Source organism: Mus caroli, chromosome 9 (assembly GCF_900094665.2).
Source record: "Mus caroli chromosome 9, CAROLI_EIJ_v1.1, whole genome shotgun sequence".
In the NCBI taxonomy this organism is placed as follows: Eukaryota; Metazoa; Chordata; class Mammalia; order Rodentia; family Muridae; genus Mus; species Mus caroli.
The window spans coordinates 11443697-11468131 of record NC_034578.1 but is presented as its reverse complement, the minus strand read 5'-3'; the positions used below and the strand labels follow the sequence as shown (position 1 = coordinate 11468131).

At 45.3% G+C, this 24435-nt stretch overlaps 1 protein-coding gene across 2 annotated transcripts; it reads left to right on the top strand.

Annotated features, from left to right (window-relative positions):
- Window positions 1-4145: 4145 nt before the first annotated feature.
- Window positions 4146-23420, top strand: Med17 (mediator complex subunit 17). 2 transcript variants are annotated; one of them, XM_021171710.2, is made up of 12 exons: window positions 4146-4513; window positions 6421-6587; window positions 8291-8510; window positions 9176-9312; window positions 9391-9475; window positions 11121-11273; window positions 12201-12331; window positions 13262-13446; window positions 16207-16344; window positions 18286-18403; window positions 20008-20167; window positions 21298-23420. In XM_021171710.2, the coding sequence occupies exons 1-12, from the start codon at window positions 4270-4272 to the stop codon at window positions 21507-21509; spliced, it is 1950 nt and encodes a 649-aa protein (XP_021027369.1). In that variant the 5' UTR covers window positions 4146-4269; the 3' UTR covers window positions 21510-23420. The 2 variants fall into 2 exon arrangements, with proteins under 2 accessions (XP_021027369.1, XP_021027370.1); XM_021171711.2 differs by having other exon boundaries at window positions 12237-12331; window positions 21298-21999.
- Window positions 23421-24435: the final 1015 nt, after the last annotated feature.

The window sequence follows — 24435 nt, the reverse complement described above, 5'->3', positions numbered from 1 at the left end:
TTTCTCTCTCATTTGTTTGTTTGTTTATTGAGACAAGAGTTTCTCTATGTAGTTCTGGTTGTCCTGGAACTCACACTGTAGACCAGATTGGTCATGAACTTGAGATCTGCCTGCCTCTGCCTCCCAGATACTAGGAATAAAGGCATGTGCCACCACTGCCCAGCTGATCAGCTGATAGTTTCTTTTAATATCTTACTTCAACAAAAACAATATTACTGGGCTGGAGAGACTGCTTAGCAGTTAAGAGCACTGACTGCTCTTTCAGAGGTCCTGAGTTCAAGTCCCAGCAACTACATGGTGGTTCATAACCATCTGTAATGGGATCTGATGCCCTCTTCTGGTGTGTGTGTGTGTGTGTGTATATATATCTTTAAAAAACAATATTACTATTTTTTACATGTGTATGTGTAGCCATCCAGCAACCATGGGCAAACTGGGTTTACCTGAAATGGGGGCTGGGAATAAGGTAAGAGGGCGAGAGAAGGATGAAGCCAAGACAAAGGTTCTGATCAAGGTTCAAAGTTTAACAATATGCTTTGTGTGTATAAAGGAAAAACCCACAAAGTCCATCCCCTTCTTCAGATGGAGTATGTTGTAGCAGCAAGGTCAACGCAGACAGCCAAAACATCAAAGTTCCCATGGGAACCTGCAACTGCAGCCAAAACAGATGTCTCTGTCCAGGTTGATAAGGCTTGTCATGGCAGATGTTCAAGGTCTGCTTAGCCTTGCTCAAAGCTTGGAAAACTGCTCAGCATGTTCAAGGCTGGGAAAGGCCACATGTGTGTATGTGCTACATGCTTGCATGTCCACAGCAAGAGTGCACGTGCACATGGAAGCCAGAAGTTCTGCCCAGTATCTGATTTCCCTCCACCTTAACCACTGAGCCTTGCTGACTCAGGGAGGCTAGTCAGTCAGTGTGGTCCTGTCTTTACCTCCTTGAGCACTGGGAATGCATATGAGCTGCCACTCCAACCTTCACACTTGTGCAACAAGGGCTTGATCCACTGTCATGCCAGCTTAGAGCTAGTGTTCTCTTCTCTCACTACTCTGTACTCTGGAGCTGAGAGAGGGATTAATTCGCCATTGGAGCACAGTGCCAAAATAAGCATACAGTAAATATTTTTGGGTGGGTGGATGATCATGTTAGATATGTCACTAGTTTCTGGGACATGTTTAGTTGGAGAAACCAAACAAATTATTATATGATTACTATATTAGTATGTGAAGAGAAATACAGCAGGGGTGGAACATAAACAGAATTCTATATCCTTGTGGAGTCCCACACTGACAGGATGGATTCACTTCCTTAGTTTGATTCAAATATCAAGACTAATGAAATCACACACCTACAAGGTACTAATCATGATGTAAGGAAGGTTTCTAGAGAGATCAGGAGAGCGACCTGTCTGAAAAAAATGGGAAAAATAAGGAAAGACTGGCTTTAATAGTTCCTGTGTGAGCTTTGAATTTCCCACAGACATCAATGGAGCATTCGAGTGCTCTTGATTTATCAAATGTAGGATTAAAGGCCGCCTGCAGTCAAGCATCAGAAGTAGACTCAGGAGCTGGAAAGATGGCTCTGCAGTGCTTGCTGCTCTTCCAGAGGACCCGAGTCTATTCCCTACCTCCCACATCAGGCAGCTCCCAACTAACTCTAACTATAGCTCCAGGAATTCCATGGCACCTACACGTGCATGGGAAGAACAGACACACGGAGACACACATTTACCTGCAGACATTGGACTGCCAAGTGAAAGAATTGGTACTCTTCAGTATTCAACTGGCTAAGTGCTCTCTGCTCTGCCCTGATGGAAACCCTGGGTAGGCAAGCTTGTTAAATGCTGCTCTTCAGAAGCTTGTTCTCCTCCGTGTCAGACAGCAGTGAGTGGTGACAGTGTTGGGAGGGCAGGGTGAGAGGTGCACTGTCATTGGAACTATCTCATGTTGCCACTTTCCTTGTTAAAAGTTGGTCTCCAGAAGCTTTGGTTTCCCTCAGTCTCTGACAGCAGTGAGTGGTGACCGTGTGTGGGTAGTGACGGAAATGAAACTCTTAATGCCTCCACCTTTTCTTTGCGCCCTGACCATTCTAGGAACTTTTCAGTATCCGCCTCAGCTGTCAGGGCCATGGTCACAACTACTTGGGGTACTGTCTCTGCAAGGAGTGTTTGAGAGCCAGGGCACCTGGTGGGCTGTTCAGACTCTAAACACTGGGCCCAGGTAGGGTCACCCAGGAAGCATCTCCTCCAGCAGATGGAATCTCCAAAGCTTTAGTGGCTGCACCAGCACTACCAGAGGGATACAGGCCGGTGGACATTGTCAATAGTAAGTCAGAGGCTTCTGCAGGCTGTAGCTTCTTCAGCTGTCAGACAGCTATGCTAACACCTCCATCTACACTTCGTCGTGGGAAGCCAGGGCCCAAGGACTTGACAAGTGATTTCTAGACAAGGCAAGGTTGTTCAGGAGCCCAAGATTAGACTCAAAGTGGTATCAAAGGCCAGCCTAGTCTACAGAGTGAGTTCCAAGACAGCCAGGGCTACACAGAGAAACTCTTTTTTATTTATTTATTTATTTATTAGAGAAACTCTTATTTATTTATTTATTAATTATATGTAAGTACACTGTAGCTGTCTTCAGACACTCCAGAAGAGAGAGTCAGATTTCGTTATGGATGGTTGTGAGCCACCATGTGGTTGCTGGGATTTGAACTCCGGACCTTCGGAAGAGCAGTCGGGTGCTCTTACCCACTGAGCCATCTCACCAGCCCAGAGAAACTCTTAAAAAAAAAAAAAAACCAAACAAACAGAAAATTAAATGACTGGATAGAAGTAAGGGGGTTAGTACCTATCAAGCTGTGGAGCACTGTTGCCAACCAGCTAATGTTCCTTGCTTTTTCTGTTGCAGCCTGTAAGCTGAAAGTGAGAAAGGAAAGGCCACTCAGTGAAAGACATTGCTGGACATGACATACTAACACCATGAGGGAAGGAGAGTGCCTCTTGGTGGACCACTTGAGGAGTAGCCTGCTCATACAACCCAAGACGGGGTATTTGGGCCAATCACAGCCATTTGTTTGGCTAAACACAGGTGTCTTTTGTTTGTATGTGTACATGACTGTGACCGTGTAAGGGTGGCTGCACGTCTGGAGAGACAGCATAGTCCTCCATTTTATCATTAAGCCACCAGTCACAGGTCTGCACAAAGCCCTGGCCCAAGCTGTGCCTACTGGGCCAGGATAATCAGTTGCAATCTTTCATGTAGGCATGTCTGAGTGTTCTTGGAGTGTTTAAGACAGCTGGTGCAGCCTGAATGGTAGTCCTGCTAGCTGTTTGACTCGGTCTTCTTTGCTGGAGGCAGCTCCATCAACAGAGAGACTCAAACAGCTGTGAATTATAGTTAAACTACCGTCGACAGTGTCTTTGTGAGTGCTTACATAAATGTAAAGCCCTTACTTGTAACAGTACATACGTCTTCATCGTTAACTTCACGAATGTAAAGTCACCTAGGGGAAACACCTCTGGGAGTATGTTCCCAGAGAGGTTTAACTAGGAAGTGAAAACCTACCCGGAAAGTGAGTGGACGCATCCCACGGACGGGCTCCCAGACCGAATCAGCGGGAGTGCTGGTGTGTGCGCTGCGTGTCTCAAAAATCAAATAACTAACCAACTAACAAAGAAGATGCGGGGCTGGTGAGATGGCTCAGTGGGTTAGAGCACCCGACTGCTCTTCCGAAGGTCCAGAGTTCAAATCCCAGCAACCACATGGTGGCTCACAACCACCACATGGTGGCTCACAACCATCCGTAATGAGATCTGGCGCCCTCTTCTGGAGTGTCTGAAGACAGCTACAGTATACAGTATATAAATCTAAAAAAAAAACAAAGAAGATGCGTGTCTCAATAATTAATCAACAAATTAATCAGGCCAGCAACAAAGCTATTTCAAAAACCAAGTAACCAATTAAACAAACAAACAAATTACAACGCCCAGCGTATCTACATAAACCCAGCCCACTCCACTTGCACTGCAGTGGCTGAGCCCGGTCAGCCGGAAGTTCCTGGCTCTCACGTGCAACCTACAGGAAGTGTCCGGGCAGCTGGCCCTTCGCGCCTGCTCATAGTGTTCCGCGAGACGCTGCGCGGAGGATTGTGGGGCAGCAGTGGGTGGTTTGCTTCCTCCCGGCCGCCGCGTCGGGCTTGCGGGAAGCTTGGTCCAGCCTTCCGTGTCGGTGCTGGACTCTGAGTCTCCGGCGAGTCGCCCACAGGCCGCCGCCAGCATGTCGGGCGTGCGAGCCGTGCGCATCAGCATCGAGTCGGCCTGCGAGAAGCAGGTGCAGGAGGTGGGCCTTGATGGCACCGAGACGTACCTGCAGCCGCTGTCTATGTCCCAGAACCTGGCGCGCCTGGCGCAGCGCATCGACTTCAGCCAGGGCTCCGGCTCGGAGGAGGAGGAGGCGGCGGGGCCTGACGGCGATGCGCCGGACTGGGGGGGCGCGGGAGCGGACCAGGACGACGAGGAGGGTGAGGCTTCGCTCTCGTTGCTGGTTCTATCCCAGGGTCTCTCCTAGGGTGAAGTGTGTTTTGTGGTGGGTGGCCTTGAGAAGTATTGACAACAGTGGGAAGGCCGACCTGGTCGGGACTCGGGGTCCTGTTCAGGCCAGGAGAAGAGGCATTCGCCTTTTTTTTTTTTTTTAAATAAAGAACAGCTGAAAGCTTTTGGGGGTGATTTTAGGTTAAAACAGGTGATACTTAAAATGACCACTAAAACTTTGAGGTGAATGAATTACAAGAAAACAAAACTGAAGAGGGGGAATTTGGAGAAGCAACCAGACTAGACTTTGGATTCTCCTTATTATCAAAGAAACAAAATTTAAAACCACGGTTCTTGATTTAGTGATGTGACAGAATCGGTTTAATTGGGGGTGTTCATGTCTAGTGTGGTAATTCGCCAGGCAGAGGTAGTCAGATTTATGAAAAACATGAGCAAATAGACACCATCTCAATAAATAAAGAAAAATTTAAATGTAGGTTTCATAAATTTGACAGAAAGTTAAAACATCTGGGACTGAAGAGATGGCCCAGCAGTTAAGAATACTGATTGCTCTTCCAGAGGTCCTGAGTTCAATTTCCAGCAACCACATGGTGGTTCACAACCATCTGTAATGGAATCCGATGCCCTCTTCTTTCTGGTGTGTCTGAAGACAGCGACCGTGTACTTACATCCATTAAATAAATAAATAATTTTTTTTTAATCTTAAACAGACAAACCCAACATTGTTATTATCCAGTGTTGGAAAGGCAGGTCAGCTCAGTAGTTTTAAATGCAAAATTGTAAATGTGTATCACATTTGATCCATGAAATCCCCCATGAAAGAACTATAGAGCACAAGTGTGTATTAAGATCCAGCACTGATGTCATTAGGAACATTTGACCTAGTAAGGGACAGGCTTAAATGGCATGCCTCCTGGCTTCCAAATATCTTGTGCTGTGTGAAAGAGTGAATAGTTCCTGTATGCTGGGTTGAGATATCTCTAGGACATAGCAACTGAAGTAACAGGCAAGTAACAGCATGTGTTAAATTATTGGGAAAAGCTTTGAAAGGGTTCACCCCAACTGTTTATAATGGTTATGTCTCAGGAGGAAGGAGAGTCAGGCCTAAGATTAAAAGAAAACTTTTGACTTTCACTCCCTCATCCTTTATCATGAACTCCGTAGAGTGAGCATGTATTAAAAATTGATTAAAAGAAGCCGGGCTGTGGTGGCGCAAGCCTTTAATCCCAGCACTTGGGAGGCAGAGGCAGGCGGATTTCTGAGTTCGAGGCCAGCCTGGTCTACAAAGTGAGTTCCAGGACAGTCAGGGCTATACAGAGAAACCCTGTCTCGAAAAAACAAAAACAAAACAAACAAAAAAAATTGATTAGGTATAGCCAAGCAGTGGTGGCTCATGCCTTTAATCCAGAAACCCTGTCTCGGGGGGGTGGGTGGGGGGGGGACGACGACGACTATTCGTGCAGCCAGTAGTAATGCTGGTGTTGTAGGCCATTTGGGGCTTTGCCTGTTGTTTTACAGTTCAGGAATGTTGGAAGTTCAAGTTCTAAATGTTGGAAGGAAACAGGTTATTTTAAAGGCTTTTGTGGGGATGGGGATATAGTTTAGTGCTTATCTGGGATGAATGAAGCCCTAGGTTTAGAAAGATTCGAGTACCTACTTGAGATATAATGACAGCTTTGGCCTGTGGAAATTAGACTGGCATTTGTTTTGCCATAAAAGGAGTATTAAGTGTTAACAGTTGAAGACAGGGTATGAGATTTGGAAGAGAACCCATTTCTCCTTTTCATGCTTTTAAACCTCTAAACGAGCCTTCTTCTGTCTTGTATTCAATGTAACCAGTACACATGTGTTTCTGTTTTTCTTTTCTGTTTTTCAGGGTTGGTAAAATTCCAACCTTCTTTGTGGCCTTGGGACTCTGTGAGGAACAATTTGCGAAGTGCCCTTACAGAGATGTGTGTTCTCTATGATGTCCTCAGTATTGTCAGGGACAAAAAGTTCATGACTCTGGACCCTGTCTCTCAGGATGCGCTTCCTCCCAAACAGGTACATGTGCCCTTTAACTGAACATCTTTTCTTTAAGTCCCAGGACCAGTATTTGGTTCTCTGCATCTTGCTCCCTTTTACTTTGTTGAAAAATTAAATCCACGAGCTAGAGCAATGGCCCAGTGATTAAGAACACATTGTTGTTGCAGATGCTGATTCATAGTACCCACATCAGGCAGCTTAAACCTGCCTGTAACTCCAGCTCTAGGAGATCTGATACTCCTCTGACCCCTTCATATGCTCAGACACACATGTACATGTAATAAAGTATCATTAGTGTTAGGAAAGAGCACTTCACAGATGAGGATTATCTTTGAATCAGGCTCCTTATGTAGATACAGAATGAGTGTGGCTTCTCTGCATCCAGGTACTACCCAGGCCTGACCAGTTCGTACCTCAGCTAGTCGGTGAGGTCAAGCGAGGTGGGGGCAATTCAGAGTAATATGGTTGGGGCCTTTTTGTGAGACTTAACTCCTGCAAAAACGTTTGCTTTGTTTTTGGACACACTCTACTGTCAGAAATTTTGCACTTGTCATTTGGGAGTATAGCTACTCAATAAAACACAAAACTGGTGGCTGTACACACAGTCTGCATCACTTCTCAACAGTTTCCCTCGGTGAGTGTAGTTAGTGCAGCGCTGTGGACTGACACCAGTCACAGTGTGGTACCTACTTGGTCTTAGGTCAGTGCTAAGCTTAGTGTGGAGTGGTGCCCTGTAGATGCTAGTTTCTATGCATAGGCTGTATCTAAGCAGGGGTTTGGAATTTAACGTGAAGTATGGGTGTCACAGGAAGGCATGCACAGGGTAGGAGCTGGGATGGTAAGGACAGGGCCCCGGCCTAGTTTGCCCCAGGTGGTAGATTGCTGAGTTCTAGTTTCTGGGGCACTATGGTGATTTGGCTTAAGGTGATTTTGTAAGCTCGCCAAGAAACAGGTTGCTTTGGGGCTGGTGAGATGGCTCAGTGGGTAAGAGCACCCGACTGCTCTTCCAAAGGTCCAGAGTTCAAATCCCAGCAACCACATGGTGTCTCACAACCATCCGTAACGAGATCTGGCGCCCTCTTCTGGAGTGTCTGAAGACAGCTACAGTGTACTTACATATAATAAATAAATAAATCAATCAAAAAAAAAAAGGAAACAGGTTACTTTGTTGTTTAAAAAAAGTTTTGCAAGGGAAATTTTTTTCAAAGTCTGGTATTTTCCTTCACCACCTGCTCATTTTTCTTCTACATTCATTCACCATGTTTTTGTGTATGTATTTGTGTGTGTTTGCGTGCGCGCATGGAAGGATGTAGAGGTCAGAGGTTACCTTAGATAGCTTTCTTAGTTCTCTCTGAATGTTTATAGTTTTGAGTCAGTTTCTCTTTCTGAAGGTAAAGTTGACTAGTTGACCAGATTGACTGGCAAGCAAGCCTCCTGAGCTGTCCTTCCCTGGGGCTGGGACGCCAGGCAACAGGATTCTGTACTGCGTTTTGCATGTGGGTGCTGGGGATGGAACTCAGCAGGCCTCATGCTTGCATGGTACACCCCTTGCCAGCTGTCATCCCTCTTCCTTCGTGTGTGTGTGTGTGTGTGTGTGTTCAATCACAACTTTTCTTCCAAATAAAACATTACTTGCTTGAAAAAAATATGTAGTTTTAAATGTATCTAAAATACTTTGGAACTCATTTTTATGGAAAACATTGCTACCTTACTTTTGGTAGAGTCCACAAACGCTGCAGCTGATCTCCAAGAAGAAGTCCCTCGCTGGAGCAGCTCAAATCCTACTGAAGGGGGCAGAAAGACTGACCAAGTCAGTGGCTGAGAACCAGGAAAACAAGCTCCAGCGGGACTTCAATTCTGAGCTCCTGAGACTCCGGCAGCACTGGAAGCTGAGGAAGGTGGGCGACAAGATCCTGGGCGACCTGAGCTACAGAAGTGCAGGTACAGATGGATGCTGTCTCCTAGCCTCCGCCAGGATCATTTCTCAGCTCCCTGTTGGACAGTGATATTTAATGTCTTTATCTGTAAGCCAAAACCATTCTTGGCAGAACTTGGCATCACATGCCTGGAGTCCTAACACTTGGAGACTGAGGTGGGAGGGTCAAGAGTTCAAGGCCAACTTTGCCTACATGAGACCCTATCTTGAAAATCCCATGACAGACCAGTCTTACTGTAGTAGCTACATTTAAGAGAAAGTTCAAAGGCAGCGTATTTAAGGTTTAGAACCCAGTGAGAGATGGCCAAACCAGAAAAGGAAGTAGAAGAGAGGTAGAAGACAGGTGAATCTACAGTTTGAGACCAACCTGGATTGGTCATAGGGTCATTGGTCCCTATGGTCAATATGGAAATTTGAACTTTCTCTTAAATGTAGCTACTACAGTAAGACTGGTCTGTCATGGGATTTTCAAGATAGGGTCTCATGTAGGCAAAGTTGGCTTGAACTCTTGACCCTCCCTCCTTGGCCTCCAGGTGTCTTTCTCTTAGCATGCACATTTCTAGTGGGAAGAATTCATGTTTTGGTGGTGTGGAGATAAAGTGTTATATTTGATAATTTGTGTTAAATTAATTTGTCATGTTAATTATTTTAATCTTTAATACCCAATTAGGTTCTCTCTTTCCTCATCATGGTACCTTTGAAGTGATAAAGAATACAGACATTGACTTGGATAAGAAGATACCAGAAGATTACTGTCCTCTAGATGTCCAAATTCCTAGTGATTTAGAGGGGTCTGCATATATCAAGGTACTGATTAGAGTTTTTTAAGTTATTTCTTGGCAATTACCCTGAAGCTACTTTGCTAATGTTTTTCATGTTGTCTAGGTTTCTATTCAGAAACAGGCTCCAGACATTGGTGATCTTGGCACAGTTAACCTTTTTAAGAGACCTTTGCCCAAATCCAAGCCAGGTATGTCATGGTGTCTACACTCCATTCTACACTCACATACACAGTAAGCCAAACATAAAGAGTGAGGAATCACTCTTTCACATCACACCTTTGATGTGAAAACAATAGGAAGTTGGTGGTTATTGAAGATGTCTTAGCGGTGAGGGCTAAGAGAAGGAGGATACTCAGAAAGAATATACCCCAGAGCGTGGATGTGGATTTCTCAAAGAGCTGCCATCACTGTTTGGTTTTTTTGAGACAATCTTTGACTTTAAACTCATAAGCCTTCTGCCTCCTCACGCTGGAATTATAGGCATGAAATGCCATTCTTGCTTCTGGAAACATCTTATTAAAAATAAGGCACTAGTGAATAGCTATACATTTTTGTAGGTTGAAGTATACTAGGTGTCTCTGTGTAGAAGATGTTCAAATCCTCTAAGGCTCGGAATATCACAGGATAGAAGACAGCAAGAGTATAGCGGTTGGGGAGGTGTGCTGAAGCACTGTCCTCTGGGCATGGCACACCGTGCCCTCATGCACTCTGGCTGTGGTTACCTGCTGCAGACTTGTACTAGACTGGGCCCCATCATTCCATTAGGGGTGGTTGAGGGGCTCATGAGGCCTCACCCTTACTGAGGGATTGCAGGCTGTTAATGGTTTCTAGGCAAGGTGATGGCAGACAGGAGTCCCTGCAGGCATTACAGCCAGCATTGAAATTATACAAATGAGGTAAAACTGAAACTCAAATGTTCAGCTTGACATTACTGGTTCAGACTTCTAGAGTCTGACACCAGGCAACTTATTTTAACCATATTTAAGTACAGCACACTTTTGGAAAAAAAGTTTTTGATGATAATTAACGCAGTGTCATGTGTACAACAAAACTTAAGCCATGTTTACATTAAAATTCTTTACAAAGTACATATGGCTTCTTCTATTCAGATGGGTACAATTGATTCAGAAACAGTGCCCAAGATTTAGGGTCTAGGGAGCTTGACTTGGGTGAACATAATGCCTATCTATAGGTGTCAGGATTGGCCTGGGCCTGAGGTAACACAGAAGTCACTTTTAGGCTGTTGTAAAGCACAGGTGACAGCTCCTAAGGATATGTTTAATGTTTAATGGACTTAAAAGCAGCGTTCCAGGTTTAGGGGGAAAGGGCCTGGGATAAACAAACAGGTTCTAGAGTACGTGGGTGGAGCCTGCGTCTGTAGGGAGCACAGGACCGCCAGCTTGTAAACCGTATCGTTTCCTAGCAGTCCAGGAGGAGGACGGGTAAGCTGCTTCCTCGGAAGACAAAGCCACATGTTTACCTTTGCCTGGACTTCCCAGTGCTCAGCATGTTCAGTGCAGCCACTGCTTAGCTGCCTATCTTCCTATAAATAACCTCATGCTCAAGGGAGCAGCCACAAACTCTGACATAGCCACGCATGCACACACACACGCACACTCACACGCACGAAGGAGGGTTTGGAAGAAGACTTTGAGTAGGAAAGGGGAAGGGTAAGAGAGAGACTGCGGAAAATGACCAAAGAGACTTTGTGTTTGAACAGAGGTTGTAGCAGTACTCTCTGAAGCTGTGATGATGACGTGAGGTCATGGTTCGTGCAGCTGTACACATGGTCTGGCTGGACATAGCTTTATACACATGCCTTCTGTCTTTCAGGTTCCCCACACTGGCAGACAAAATTAGAAGCAGCACAAAATGTTCTTCTTTGTAAGGAAATTTTTGCACAGCTCTCCCGGGAAGCCGTTCAAATTAAGTCTCAGATCCCTCACATTGTGGTGAAAAACCAGATCATCTCTCAGCCCTTTCCAAGTAAGAGCCTGCTGCAACCTGCAAGTGGGACTTTATGGTGTGGATGTGCTGTAGGAGGTCCTCAGGGACTCAGGCTGTGCTGGGCATCTGGGCAGCCAGTGAAGCTAAAGCCGGCATTGCTGCCCACTCCTCTGTGAACTGAGGGTGGCACCTTGGGCTTTCATGGCGCATGTTAAAAAGTGTGCTGCAGCAGTGCTTTGGCAGTGGCCTTTCTTTCAAGGATACTTGCCTTTTCTAAATGAGGTACCAATTTAAAAAAGAAAAATAGATGTTCCTAATTTGTAGAAATGAACTTTTTGTTCAGAAGCCATCAAGCTTAACATAGAAATGAGTTGTCAGTGGCTGTACACTTGCTGTTTAGGGTTAGGCCTGAACAGCTCTGCCTATGTTTTAGAAGCAGGGAAGAGAGCCCGGCAAAACTAGGTCCTAACTTTTTTTTTTTTTTTTTTTTGGTTTTTTTGGTTTTTCGAGACAGGGTTTCTCTGTATAGCCCTGGCTGTCCTGGAACTCACTTTGTAGACCAGGCTGGCCTCNAACTCAGAAATCCGCCTGCCTCTGCCTTCCGAGTGCTGGGATTAAAGGCGTGCGCCACCACGCCCGGCGGTCCTAACTTCTTGTTCATATATAACTAGAAAAGCTTGTTTTTAAGATTCTGTGTTTGTAAAACCAAGCATTGAGTGTTGTCCCCAGTCTTCTTCAGTTACAGCTCAGGATCAGAGCCACAGTGTAGTCTGTGGAATATTGCCATTGTTCAAGCCTGTGAGAATTGATTATGTTAAGGAAAGGAGGTCATTGGAGTAGAGGTGTTCACATGAGGCCTGATGGTCTACTTCAGATTCGTGAGAATGCACTGTGGTTGTCCCTTGTGAGCATGCTCTTAGTGCCCAGTTCTTGAGTTACCTGCGTCTGTCCTGCCTCTCTACACAGGCTTGCAGTTGTCCATTTCTCTGTGCCACTCCTCAGATGATAAGAAGTCGCAGAAGTGTGCCACAGAGAAGCCTGGGCAGGAGGATCACCTCTACGTCCTGGAGCACAACTTGCACCTGCTGATCAGAGAGGTACCAACCCCAGTGAGGCTCTGCAGTGTGCGCACAGCCGAGCAGTGAGCAGACCTTCCACTGAGGCTGAGGAATGTACAGCAGTGGTGACCCCCGCCTGGTTTGAAAGAGCCTGCTGTGTGCCAGACCTAATCAGTGCATGGTCTTTGCTCCCAGAATATCCTGTAGCACTAGGGATACACAGCAAGTTCTGCAGTTACCATGGAAGCACATGCCACTGTTGAGAGAGCGGCAGCTCTGGTGGAGAGGCCTGAGCTGTCCAGCATCGTGTTTTGAGACTCCATAGAAGTATTTGTTCCAGCCTCCCATCACCCCTCTCCTAGCCCCCAATTCCCAAGATGGAGTCAGTTGATCGTAATGGTATAAAAGTCAGTGTTTTAGGTTTTTTAGACGGAGGATTTCCCTCAGGGTTGAACACTTGCTTGGCCTGGGTGAGGCTCTCAGTTCAGTGCCACTATTACATGTTCCTTGGGGTTCTGCCAGGCAGTCTAGGACAGTTGATTAACTCTGACGGTGAGATGAGGTGAGACGTAATGAAGAAGGCTTGGTAATTTAAACTTTCAAAATAAAAATTGTAGTTGAAAGGAGCCAACCTCCTTATAGACTTGAATCAGGCACATGGTCACTCAGTGCGTTTATCTCTGCATCAAGGAGGTTGTGGTGATGATCTGGGGACAGGATCTCACTAGCCCTGGCCGACGTGCAACACCTATGTACACCAGGCTGGTGTTTGCCCCCTGAGTACTAAAACTAACGGCATTGCTATTGCATCTGACAAGATTACTTTGTACTAATTACTTTAGTTATTTCCAGAAGTAATTGGAACCAAGCTTTGATTAAACATTTTTGTCATGTTTATTTCATGGATGTTGGTTATTAAAAGTGGCTTCTTTGGTTTTCTTTCTTGTTTTTTTTTTTCTTCTTTGTCAGTTTCATAAACAGACCTTGAGTTCCATTGTGATGCCACACCCAGCAAGTGCTCCCTTTGGCCATAAGAGGATGAGACTCTCAGGTCCTCAAGCTTTTGATAAAAATGAAATTAATTCAATACAGTCCACAGAAGGACTCCTAGAAAAAATAATTAAACAGGCAAAGCATATTTTTCTAAGGAGCAGGTAAGGATGACGAAAGTTACTGTGTTTCTGTAAAACTGAATCCCTTTTCTGTCCTCTTTATGTTAATTTTGGGTACATGTTAGCAGAAAGTGGTTAAGAGAAAAATTTTGGTGACAGACTGGGTCTTGTCCAGTTGAGGACTGGGGGGGGGGGTCGGGGGAGGGGTGTTGGCGGGTGCAGATCCTGCTGTCTAGCTGAATTGCTCTGCTTTTAACATTACCAAGGACCAATATAGCCAGGAAAATGACTTTTCTCCTCTGTGCTTTGTGTTTTGTTTGGCAGCCCATCCCTCCACCCCTCAACTGGACATTAATGTAATGTTTAATAACATTAAAGCCTTTATTTTCTTTCTTACTGGTGATCTGGTTGAGGCTTAGATAATTTAATTAGTTTGCTCAGCTAAAGCTAACAGCCCAAGGCTGTGTTAGCCCAAAAGTGTGAGTCTTTTGAGTACACCTGGCCTTGAACTGGGGGATACCTTGTTTCTACCTGCCTTTGCTAATAAAGGTGTGTGCTGCTGCCCCACCCTTGCTGCCTCTTTCTCATGCAGACTGAAGAGTGGCTGGCATGATAAGGGCAGTGTATCTTGCTGTGCTAGCATCTGTCCTCAGTACTGACACTGGTGAGGAGGAGTGTTTCTGCTTGGTAATCTGGCCATGAAAGTTCTGTAGTCATTTAGCAGGTAGATACTGCTCGTGGAAATCTTGTTTTCAGTGACTTCTTACCACTTGCCATGCTGATGCTATCTAGAGGTGCCAGAATAGGTTTATTTTCTCTGCTGATTAAAATATTAAATAACAGGAGGACTGGAGAGATGGCTCAGTGATTAAGAACACCTGGGTTCAATTCCCAGTACCAACACGACAGTCCACAACTATCTTGTAATTCCAGTTCCAGAGAATCAGACATACATGCAGACAAAACACCAGTACACATAGAATAAGTAAGTAAATAAATAATTAAAAAATATTAAACAGCATGAAAGTATTACCAGAAATCTTGAGGGGGTCCCAGCAGAGCCATCTAGTGTGGTACATAGAAATCGGGTCCCCTCTTAAGATTTAAACAGTTTAGTAGAGTTTAAAAGGGAAAACTCAGGGCAGGCAAGCCATGAGTCTCCCACTTCCTGGAAGGAAGAAGGAAAGAGAGAAAATGGAGGGAACACAGTTGTTTAGCTTGAGTTTAGGCAGTGAGATTTCAGGGCTTTAGCAATGGAGCAAAGAAGCCCAGAATACTTGTTAGGAAGCTAAAAGTACACCAAGGCTCGTGCCAGCACCCTGGAGGGGGAGGGGAGGCGGAAGAAAAAGAAATGGTTACATCTCCTGGGTCGGGCCTGAAAAAGACAGGTAGACCTAGCTGAACCTCAGATTTTGTAGCAGCTCCTGGGGACTACACCAGGGCGAAGAAATTCTGGGATCGCACACTATATTTTAAGGTAAACCTGCCTTCCCAGGAGTAATCTGCCAGCTAGGTTCCTGATCTGCCCTATTTGACCTTTCAGGAAAGAGACAAGGGCCTGTCTTATAGAGGTAGCTTTACAATGGTTTATGGCTTACTGTCCCCACAGGAATAGAAACTTGGCTCCTTCAGCTTTTAGGAAAGTAAATTAGGGAGGTGTTTTAGAGCACTGGGATGCAGTGGAAGAAAGGGAGAGCTAGTGTGGGAGATGGGTTTGAGTTTAATGTCGGCAGCCCTCCAGTTCTTCCTGCCCCACTGTGGGTGTATGGGATACAGTAAGTCACTTGTGCAGATGTATCTTAGAAATACTGCAGTATTGTATTGGTGAGGTTCTGCTTTCCTTATGGGCGTCAGTGATAAACCCTGTTAATGGGAATCTATTGTTACCTTCAAAGTTCTCATTGACTGTCAAGTCAAATTCTTGGAGATATGTGAGAAGTATAGGACATAGAAGTGTCTTTACCATTACTGATCTTAAAAGTAAATCTCAAAAATAGAAAAGCTTTAAAATGTAGTAACACCCCCCCCCCCGCACCCATTTATAGAAATAATGGACTTGTGTGTGAAATGTATAGTGAGGAGACACTTTGTGTGTGTGCTGCCACACCTGAGGATCGTGAAGTTTTGTTTTTTGGGTTTTTTTGTTGTTGTTATTGTTTTGTTTTTTAAGTCCGGGTCTTTCTAGTAGTCCTGGCTCTCCTGGAACTTGCTATGTAGACCGTTAGTTCCAGGCCAAGCTGGGAATAGATTGCTTCAAAGCAAAATAAATAAACCCAACCAAAATATAAAAGCCATTGCCTGCCAAACACACAGAGCCCTTAGGGAGAATAGATAATAATGTTCATGACTACATGCACGGTTTTAGACGCTTATGTGTATATCGAGCATTGCGGACTTTCTTGATGGGTGATGTTTGGTGGATTGTACCCAAGTCTCTAGTTTGCCTTAATTATGATTTATTCCAGTATATGTTCCCAGTCCTTTGTTACTGAGGATCACTAATATCTGGGTGCATATCAGATTAGTCCCTGGGAAGTACCTTACCTGTGTGCAATAAGCTTTCATGAGCAGGACAAGATAAATGAGGTGGTTTGAGTGTGTGTTGTGATGTAAAGCTATGACCGGCACAGCAGTGGGTGTGCAAGGGCTCCCAGAACCAACTCACCTCTAGAACCTTCGCCTTTCAAATGGTGATATGGTTGGAAAGTAGGCAAAATTAGAAAATTTTCAAATTTTTGTAAAATTGATACATAATTTAAATCCTTTCATCTTATATGATGATTTTAAAATTTTCTTTTAAAGGACTGCTGCAACCATTGACAGCTTGGCAAGTCGCATTGAGGACCCCCAGATCCAGGCCCACTGGTCAAACATCAATGATGTGTATGAGTCTAGTGTAAAAGTTTTGATCACATCTCAGGGTTATGAACAGATCTGCAAGTAAGTGTCCCCAGTAAGTCCGCAGACAGCTTGCTAAGGAGCTGTGTGTATCCTTCAAGGGATTCTCTAAGCCTCTGGGTTTGATTTTATTGTTGTGGGCCACGGGTTTCTATAAATTATATCACCTATAACGTGTTTGCAAACACAAGTGGTAAGGGGCTGAGGGATGGCTAAGTGGTTTGAAGTTTTCTTCCAGCGGACCGTTTCCTAGCAACCAAATCAGGTGGCTCACAGCTGCCTGTAACTCCAGCTCCAGGGAATCTTAGATTCTCTTCTGACCTCCAAAAGCACCTGCACATACGTGGCATACATGCACAAATCTTCTAAAAGCCACATAAAATCTCGTGTTTACAGTTTTGTTTTAGGCTATATTCACAGCTATCCTTGGCCACATGGCAGCCTGTGTTGAGTCGAGCATGCCTAGGATCCCCACATTGAGCAGAAAGCTACCTCACTTGCTAAGATACTCTCCAGGCTTGAGTCAGTTCCTGCCTAGAGGCTGTGCAAGTCTGTTGTGTCAGGAGTGAGGACCATCCACGCCTGTACCCAGCCTAGTGTGCTGAGCATAGTCTGAGTTCATAGTTCTCTCCTGACCTGGTGTTGTCCTTGGTTCTGATCCATTAGTTGATGATTGTGCCTCGAAACCAGGTTGACTATTGTGTGTCTGTGGAAAGCAGCATCGCTCTTGTCCCAGCATTCTTTTTGTTTGTTTGTTTTTTTTCAGTCAGGGTTTCTCTGTATAGCCCTGGCTGTCCTGGAACTCACTCTGTAGACCAGGCTGGCCTTGAACTCAGAAATCCGCCTGCCTCTGCCTCCCAAGTGCTGGGATTACAGGCGTGCGCCACCACTTTCCGGTTTTTTGTCCCAGCATTCTTAGTCAGATGCTTGGGCAAGGTATATGGCTCAGAATGCTTGCTTGGCATTTTATAATACAGCTCGGTGTGCTAGGACACACCACTAATCTCAGAGTTTAGGAGGTGGAGGCAGGAAGAGCACACTGAGGTCAAGGCCAGACTGGGCTTTACAAAACAAGATCCGTCTTTTAAAACTGCAGTAAAAGTCAGGCGTGGTGGCATATGCCTGTAATCCCAGCATCTGGGAGGCAGAGGCAGGCGGATTTGTGAGTTCCAGGACAGCCAGGGCTATCCTGGCTGAGACCCTGGCTGAGAGGAACCCTGTCTTGAAAAACAAAAGGCAAAAAGCAAAACAGACAGACAAATACTGCAGTAAAAAGGCACAGCTGCCCCTGTTGGTCTGAGAGTCCTAGCCCTGCCTCTCCAGGCTCTGCGAGTGCTTAGATGCTTTATTTAAGTCAGAGCAAATGGCCACCGTGAACAAAGCACTGTGACATAAAGTCACTCCCTTATGAAGGAGGAGGAGAAGAGGCTGTGTGCAGTACTGATTTTCAGTGTGCAGTTTTAGTGAGGAAATGAACATAAGATCAGATGCGGGAAGTAAAAGTATGTGATGGACAGGAACTGAGCGTGTGTGTTTTGCATGTATTTCCTTATCTGGAGGTTGGTGTGCATGCATACCATGGAGGACAGTGTGGAAGCTGGCTCTCTCCTTCCACAGTGCAGGTCCCTGGGATTGAACTCAGGTTCTCAGGGTTATTGGATGTAAGAGGCCTTACCTACGTTTTCAATCAGGGCCAGGCCCACATATCTTGCCACTTGGGACTTGGGGGATGCTGCTGTGTGCATGTCCTGCTATGACAACTCCAAGGGAGGACAGTCACCTGACTGGCCTGCTGTGGAACACATGCTTGGTGTAATCTAAGGAAGTCTGCCTTAGATTTCATTTGGTGGACGCTAAGAGTCCACCCTCACCTGTAACATAAAAAAGTTGGTTTAGGTTGTCACAGCTGTTGCATCTTTGTGCATGCTGTTAACATGATGTAAAGTTCCTTGAGATTGTACCAAGTAGAGTGTGTGTCTGCAGGTCCATCCAGCTGCAGTTAAACATTGGTGTTGAGCAGGTCCGTGTTGTGCACAGAGATGGACGGGTAATCATGTTGTCTCATCAGGAGCAGGAGCTACAGGACTTCCTTCTGTCTCAGGTAAGTTGAACACTGTGCTTTGGTTGGAGTTTTGTTTATGTCTTTGAGATAAGTCTCAGTGTAGCTCAGCCTGTCCTGGAATGAATTGTGTAGCCTAGTAGTCCTCCTGCTTCTGCATCCTGGTTACTGGGATTTCAGGTGTGCACCTCAGGCCTGAAGTTCCTAATTTCATTAATTGCTTAAGGAACAGTCTGAGCAAGCAGGAGCTGTAATAGTTACAGAAGGAGAGACCATGTTTTTCCTGCCCTGTCACTTACTTCCAGTACACACTGGAAGTGACATTGGTTCATAATCTGTCCTGGTTTTACTTGCACAATTGTTGGGGTATAGACCCTCTCCAGGAAGGGGGAGGTATTAGCCCAAGGACAGCAGGGAGAAGACAAACTAGAGCAGCCATAATCCTATATACACCCACAGCCATTATACATAGCAAGTGGTTTTTAGTCTTTGGCTTTAAAAAGGCTTGCTCCTGTGAAAGGACACTGGAAAATGCTGGCTTCTAATCCCTGTTCCACAGACTTGTTTGGTGACACTGGAGTACAAGAAGAGCAGTAGTTTGCCACCTTAGAATTGTGATTAGCTAGTAAAGTGATGAACTATGGCAGAAAAGGGAGGGGTTTTCTGCTAATGTACATTTTATTCACAGAAATTAAGAAAGAGTATGCTAATACTTTCCTCCAGGTACAGTTCTCTCAGAGGATCTGCCTCTTTGATGCCAGGTAATCAGGTGCATCTATGAGGGACGCAGCTGACTCAGCCCCCATCAGTCTCATACTAAGTGGGTTTGGTTAGCTGAAGTGTACACACAGATGTGTTGGAGTGTCCCCGAGAGAATGGCATGACTAGAGACCAAGGTCTGCAAGTGGAGAGGGACCAGAGAAGCAGGTAGTGGTGATATTGCTGCCCTGGCGATGCTGCCTTTACTGCTGGTGGCAAAGTTGATTCCACCAGGGTGAAAATGAAGACCAAGCAGGATGCTGTTTACTAAGTAAGGATCAGCTGACCATGTGGGTGTGGGAGACCCAGCAGTCATTTAGTGATAGCCTGAGGTCCTCTGGCCTTGAGGGTTGTAGTATAGAACAAGCCTCACACTACAGGTTTTTGTCATAAGCTCCAGCTAACCTAGCCAGCCTATAGGAACAAGGACCAGGAGGATAAGACCTGACCCGCTGTGTTCCTTACTACTATGCTGGCTGCACTGGGTAGCCCCAAGCTTTGATAGCTCCATTACCCGCAGCCAGTGACCATAGTAAGCTGATGTGAAGTCTCCCCAGCAGAGAATAGGGTAAGACTGTGTTTGAAGGGCAAATGGAGGATGCTTGGAGCACTGCAGCTTCTGGTGTTACTTCTCATCCATTGATCCAGACAGGAAACTGCAGCAGGCAGGCTTAGAGCCTGAGTGTGCACTCAAGCTGTGGGTAGACACAGACAGCACCAGGCAGCCACAGCTTCTGCAGTGGAAGGTGGGGTCTACCCTCCTCTCCAGTAGTCACGTCACACAGAATTTCTCAGACCTGGGCCAGAGGTTGAGAACCCCAGCAAACTACAGTTACATCAGCTCACTAGAGTGTGCCCACGATTCAGTCCCATCTTCTCATTCACAGATGTCACAGCACCAGGTGCATGCGGTTCAGCAGCTTGCCAAGGTTATGGGCTGGCAGGTCCTCAGCTTCAGTAATCATGTGGGACTTGGGCCCATAGAGAGCATTGGCAATGCTTCCGCCATCACAGTGGCCTCGCCAAGTGGAGACTATGCTATTTCAGGTACTTTGCACTGCTTCGATAGGAGGCAACACTTAGCATTCTCCTTTAATATAACTAAATGTGTGTAGGAGGCATTTATCTCTATAATGAGTTAACATGCTTACACTGCTGTTGTATGTATTTGTATATTTGTGTGTATAAGTGGGGAGGGGCAGGGAGAGAGGGAAGAGCGTGTGAGAACTTAGTAAGCAAACATTCTGTTCCTATAACTAAGAATATTGCAAAGTTAAAAAAGCCATCTTTTAGCTGGGCGTGGTGGCGCACGCCTTTAATTCCAGCATTTTGGAGGCAGAGGCGGGTGGATTTCTGAGTTCGAGGCCAGCCTGGTCTACAGAGTGAGTTTCAGGACAGCCAGGGCTACACACAGAAACCCTGTCTCGAAAGAAAAAAAAAAAAAAGAAGAAGAAAAAAAAGCCATACTTTTAAATTTTACCTGCATCAGTTAAAACTTCATCAAAACCAAGGCTTCTTTCTTTTGCTTATTATTTTCTTTCTGGGTGAGACCAGGTCATGTTTGCAGTTTAGCTGCCTTCAACCTATGTAGCACAGGCTATGTTCAGCAAGCAGCTCAGAGTGTTGAACTCGCTTTGTGTTCGCCGCTTCAGGCCTGTCTCGGCTTCTTAGGATCTGTCTTGCAGGCATAGCTTACCACATTTGGCACGTGTGGCCTAATTTTTATAGGGCAAATCATAGTTTAAAGATACTTAGATCGTCTTAAAGTGTGGGTATGTGCAAAACTTTAGCATTTGGAGGTCTGACAAGATGTTTTAGCATGAAAAAGCCCCTGCCACCAAGCCTAATGACCTGAGTTTGATCCCAAGCCCCACATGGTTGTCAGACAGAACTTCTGTCAGTTGTCTTCTGACTTTCACGCGTGCATACATACGCACACATAGACACATATATCTGCATAAAGTAATAAATAAATTTAGTATTTTGGAACTAAAACACTGCCGTTGATGTTACTATGTAGTCAGAAGCAGCCTTGAACTCCCAGGTGCGGGGTTAGGGTGTGGACCTCATGGCCTGCTCTTGAAATGCTTGTTATGAGGTCATCTCAGCTCTTGGGCAGATGTCCCGTAACTTTCTAAACTGCAAAGTGAACGCACTGATGTTGGTTTCCTCCATAGTTCGTAACGGACCTGAGAGTGGCAGCAAGATTATGGTTCAGTTTCCCCGTAACCAGTGCAAAGACCTTCCCAAGAGTGATGTTTTACAAGACAGCAAGTGGAGTCATCTCCGAGGACCATTCAAGGAGGTCCAATGGAACAAGATGGAAGGCCGAAACTTCGTTTATAAAATGGAGCTGCTTATGTCTGCCCTGAGCCCCTGTCTGCTGTGATTTTCTCCAGAACAAGTTCCAGAAATCCTGACTTGGGTGTTTGCAGATCAGTTATAAGCACAAGGGAGAGATGTCTTCCATATAAGTACCGAGCGCAGACTCGTGTGCACTGGTGCTCCAGTCTTTCACGGGAGCCCTGTTTAAAAGTTATGTTTACTTTGCAGCTTGAATTCTCTCACTTTATAAGTGACGAGTACTTTGGAATGAAAAATGTATGTACAGTTAGAGTATGCGGTATGAGGAGATGTAAAATAGTACATTTTTTATACAGCTAACCTGAAAATATTACTAACTTAAGGGCTTGAATTTGCTTTTTTTAAAATTCCATCTTTAATGTTAACATAAACTTTGTGTTTAAAAAATCTCCAAGTATTTTGTGAATTTCTCATAACCCATATGAGCTGTGTCTCAAATCAGCTGCTCCTGCTGTTTCTTTAAAAATCACTCAAGAACATCTTAGAACACAGATTCACTGAGCACACTAGGCCCTGTTGCTGAAGTTCACCAAGGTCACGCACAGTAGGCTTCCCTAGTACGTGGGGCTTTTGGGGTGTTGGGGATGGGAAGTGCCTCTGTAGCCATCTTCCTCACCTGGGTCTTCATGAACAGGTCAAAAAGCAGAGGGAACCAAAAAACGTACCATGATACAGTCTCTGTTTGTCTTTGGCTGTATAGAAACGTCCATAGGGCTGACTGCATGCCACTTGAAATTTGACAAGTTGAGATATAAAGGAGATGTGCCAAGTGTGACAACTCACGCCTCTAATCCTAGGACTAAGGGTTGAAGACAGGAAGATCAAGAGTTCAAGTTCAGCCTGATCTGCAAGAGTTCCAGGCTATTTGGGGCTATATAGGAAAAACCTTGTTTCAAAGTTTTGTTTTTGTTTTTTTGTTTTGTTTTGTTTTGTTTTTAAAGCATTGTATGAATACTCATGCTGTGGATTGTGTTTGCAAGGGGGATGTACTTTCCAGAGTACAATTTAATAGGGCAAACATGAAGTGAGGCAATGCTGACACACATGAGGAAAAGCAGGCAGGTCATGTGGATAATGGAGTCCATGGGCTGAGGTGGAGCCCAGTGGGAGGGTGCTTGCCTAGCATGCATGAGCGCCCAGATTCAAGCTCCAGACTCAGAGGAAGGAAAGGGCGTTGGGGATGATGGTTGGAATGTGTCCTGTAATGTATGTGTGTCTAGAAAGATACTGTGCACTCTGAAAAGGGGGGTTGAGGAGAGGGAGCTTGCACTGTAGTGGGGACTTGTGTATCTTGACTTTTCAAGCATATTTTTGCAATTAGGGATTCTTGAAAGGCAAGAGAAATCAGGACTCCAGCTGTCCTTAAGGATTGGCAGCTGAGATGGTCACATGCAGAATCACATATATTGACAATCCACCGCTCTTCTGAGTGAAACTTGATGTAGTTGTGGTAACAGTAGTTTCTCAGTTAATTCTAGAGGCGTCTGATGTCAGGAAACAGCATAATAAGCCAATTCTGATACACGACAGCTGGAGGAATGAGCCTTCGCTGCCCTGGTATCACTCAAGGCAACTGCATCTGAGACATGTTCCTGAAGGTCAGCTGTGACACTTTGAATGTAATTGACCCCCATTGACCCTTAGGGAGTGGCACTATTAGGAGGTATGGCCTTGCTGGAGGAAGTGAGTCACTGTGGGGGTGGGCTTTGAGGTCTCATATGCACCCCCTGTGGTACACAATTTCTCCCTGCTGCCTTGCGAATCAAGACGTAGAACTTCATGTCCAGCATGTCTGCCTGGATGCGGCCATGTTATCTGCCATGATGATAATGGACTAAACCTCTGAAACTGTAAGCCAGCCCCAATTAGATGTTTTGCTTTGTAGGAGTTGCTCTGGTCATGGTGTCTCCTCACAGCAATAAAATCCTAAAACTCATTGCTGGGCATAGTGGCACACGTCTTTAATCCCAGCACTCAGGAGGCAGAGGCAGGTGGATTTCTGAGTTTGAGGCCAACCTGATCTACAAAGTGAGTTCCAGGACAGCCAGGGCTACACAGAGAACTCTGTCTCAACAACAAAAACAAAACAAAAAAATCCTAAGACACCACCCCATCGATGACATTTGGTTCTATAGCCATTCCGTGGCACTCCACTTGCCGTTTGCCCATGGTCACATTTCTTCAGCAGTTAAGAGCACTGACTGCTCTTCCAGAGGTCCTAAGTTCAATTCCATGGTGGCTCACAATCATCTGTAATGAGATCCAATGCCTTCTTCTGGTGTGTCTGGAGACAGCTACAGTGTACTCGTACACGTAAAATAAAATTAAAAGCAAAAGTGCCCCTGGTTAAAGAAAAAATTCTGGAAGCACACATTTCAAAATGGTCTATCTACAACACAACAAGTTATTACACCTTGGTTTGTTGTTGAGGCCTGAGGAAGAGGAGAGGGAGCCAATGTTTTTGTCTCCTGAAAAAAAAGGAGGGGGCTGGAGAGATGGCTCAGTGGGTAAGAGCACCCGACTGCTCTTCCGAAGGTCCGGAGTTCAAATCCCAGCAACCACATGGTGGCTCACAACCATCCGTAACAAGATCTGACTCCCTCTTCTGGAGTGTCTGAAGACAGCGACAGTGTACTTACATATAATAAATAAATAAATCTTTAAAAAAAAAAAGAAAAAAAGGAATATTTGCAACAGTTCCTTATCTGCCACATGGGAAACATGGGAAGTAAAAAAGATATAGGCATTGGGAACCTGAGAGGAAAAAAAAAATAAAAGGAATATTCTAGTACCCCCTTTACCTTTGTGTGCATGGATCTGCAGCCAAGGCCCTGCACACAACCACTGACCTCAGCTTCCATCATGGTTGGAGTGGTGGTAGCACTGAACTGTAGCTGTGCATCAGAAGCAAGAAGAGAGTGGATGCTTGCAGCTAGAGCTCGGTAATGGAA

Bases quoted from the DNA above. Each gene is read 5' to 3' on its own strand.
- Med17 (XM_021171710.2), top strand. From the start codon at position 4,270: ATGTCGGGCGTGCGAGCCGTGCGCATCAGCATCGAGTCGGCCTGCGAG. The intron at 9,313-9,390 runs GTACTGATTAGA...CATGTTGTCTAG, and splicing joins AGGGGTCTGCATATATCAAG to GTTTCTATTCAGAAACAGGC. The intron at 12,332-13,261 runs GTACCAACCCCA...CTTCTTTGTCAG, and splicing joins TGCACCTGCTGATCAGAGAG to TTTCATAAACAGACCTTGAG.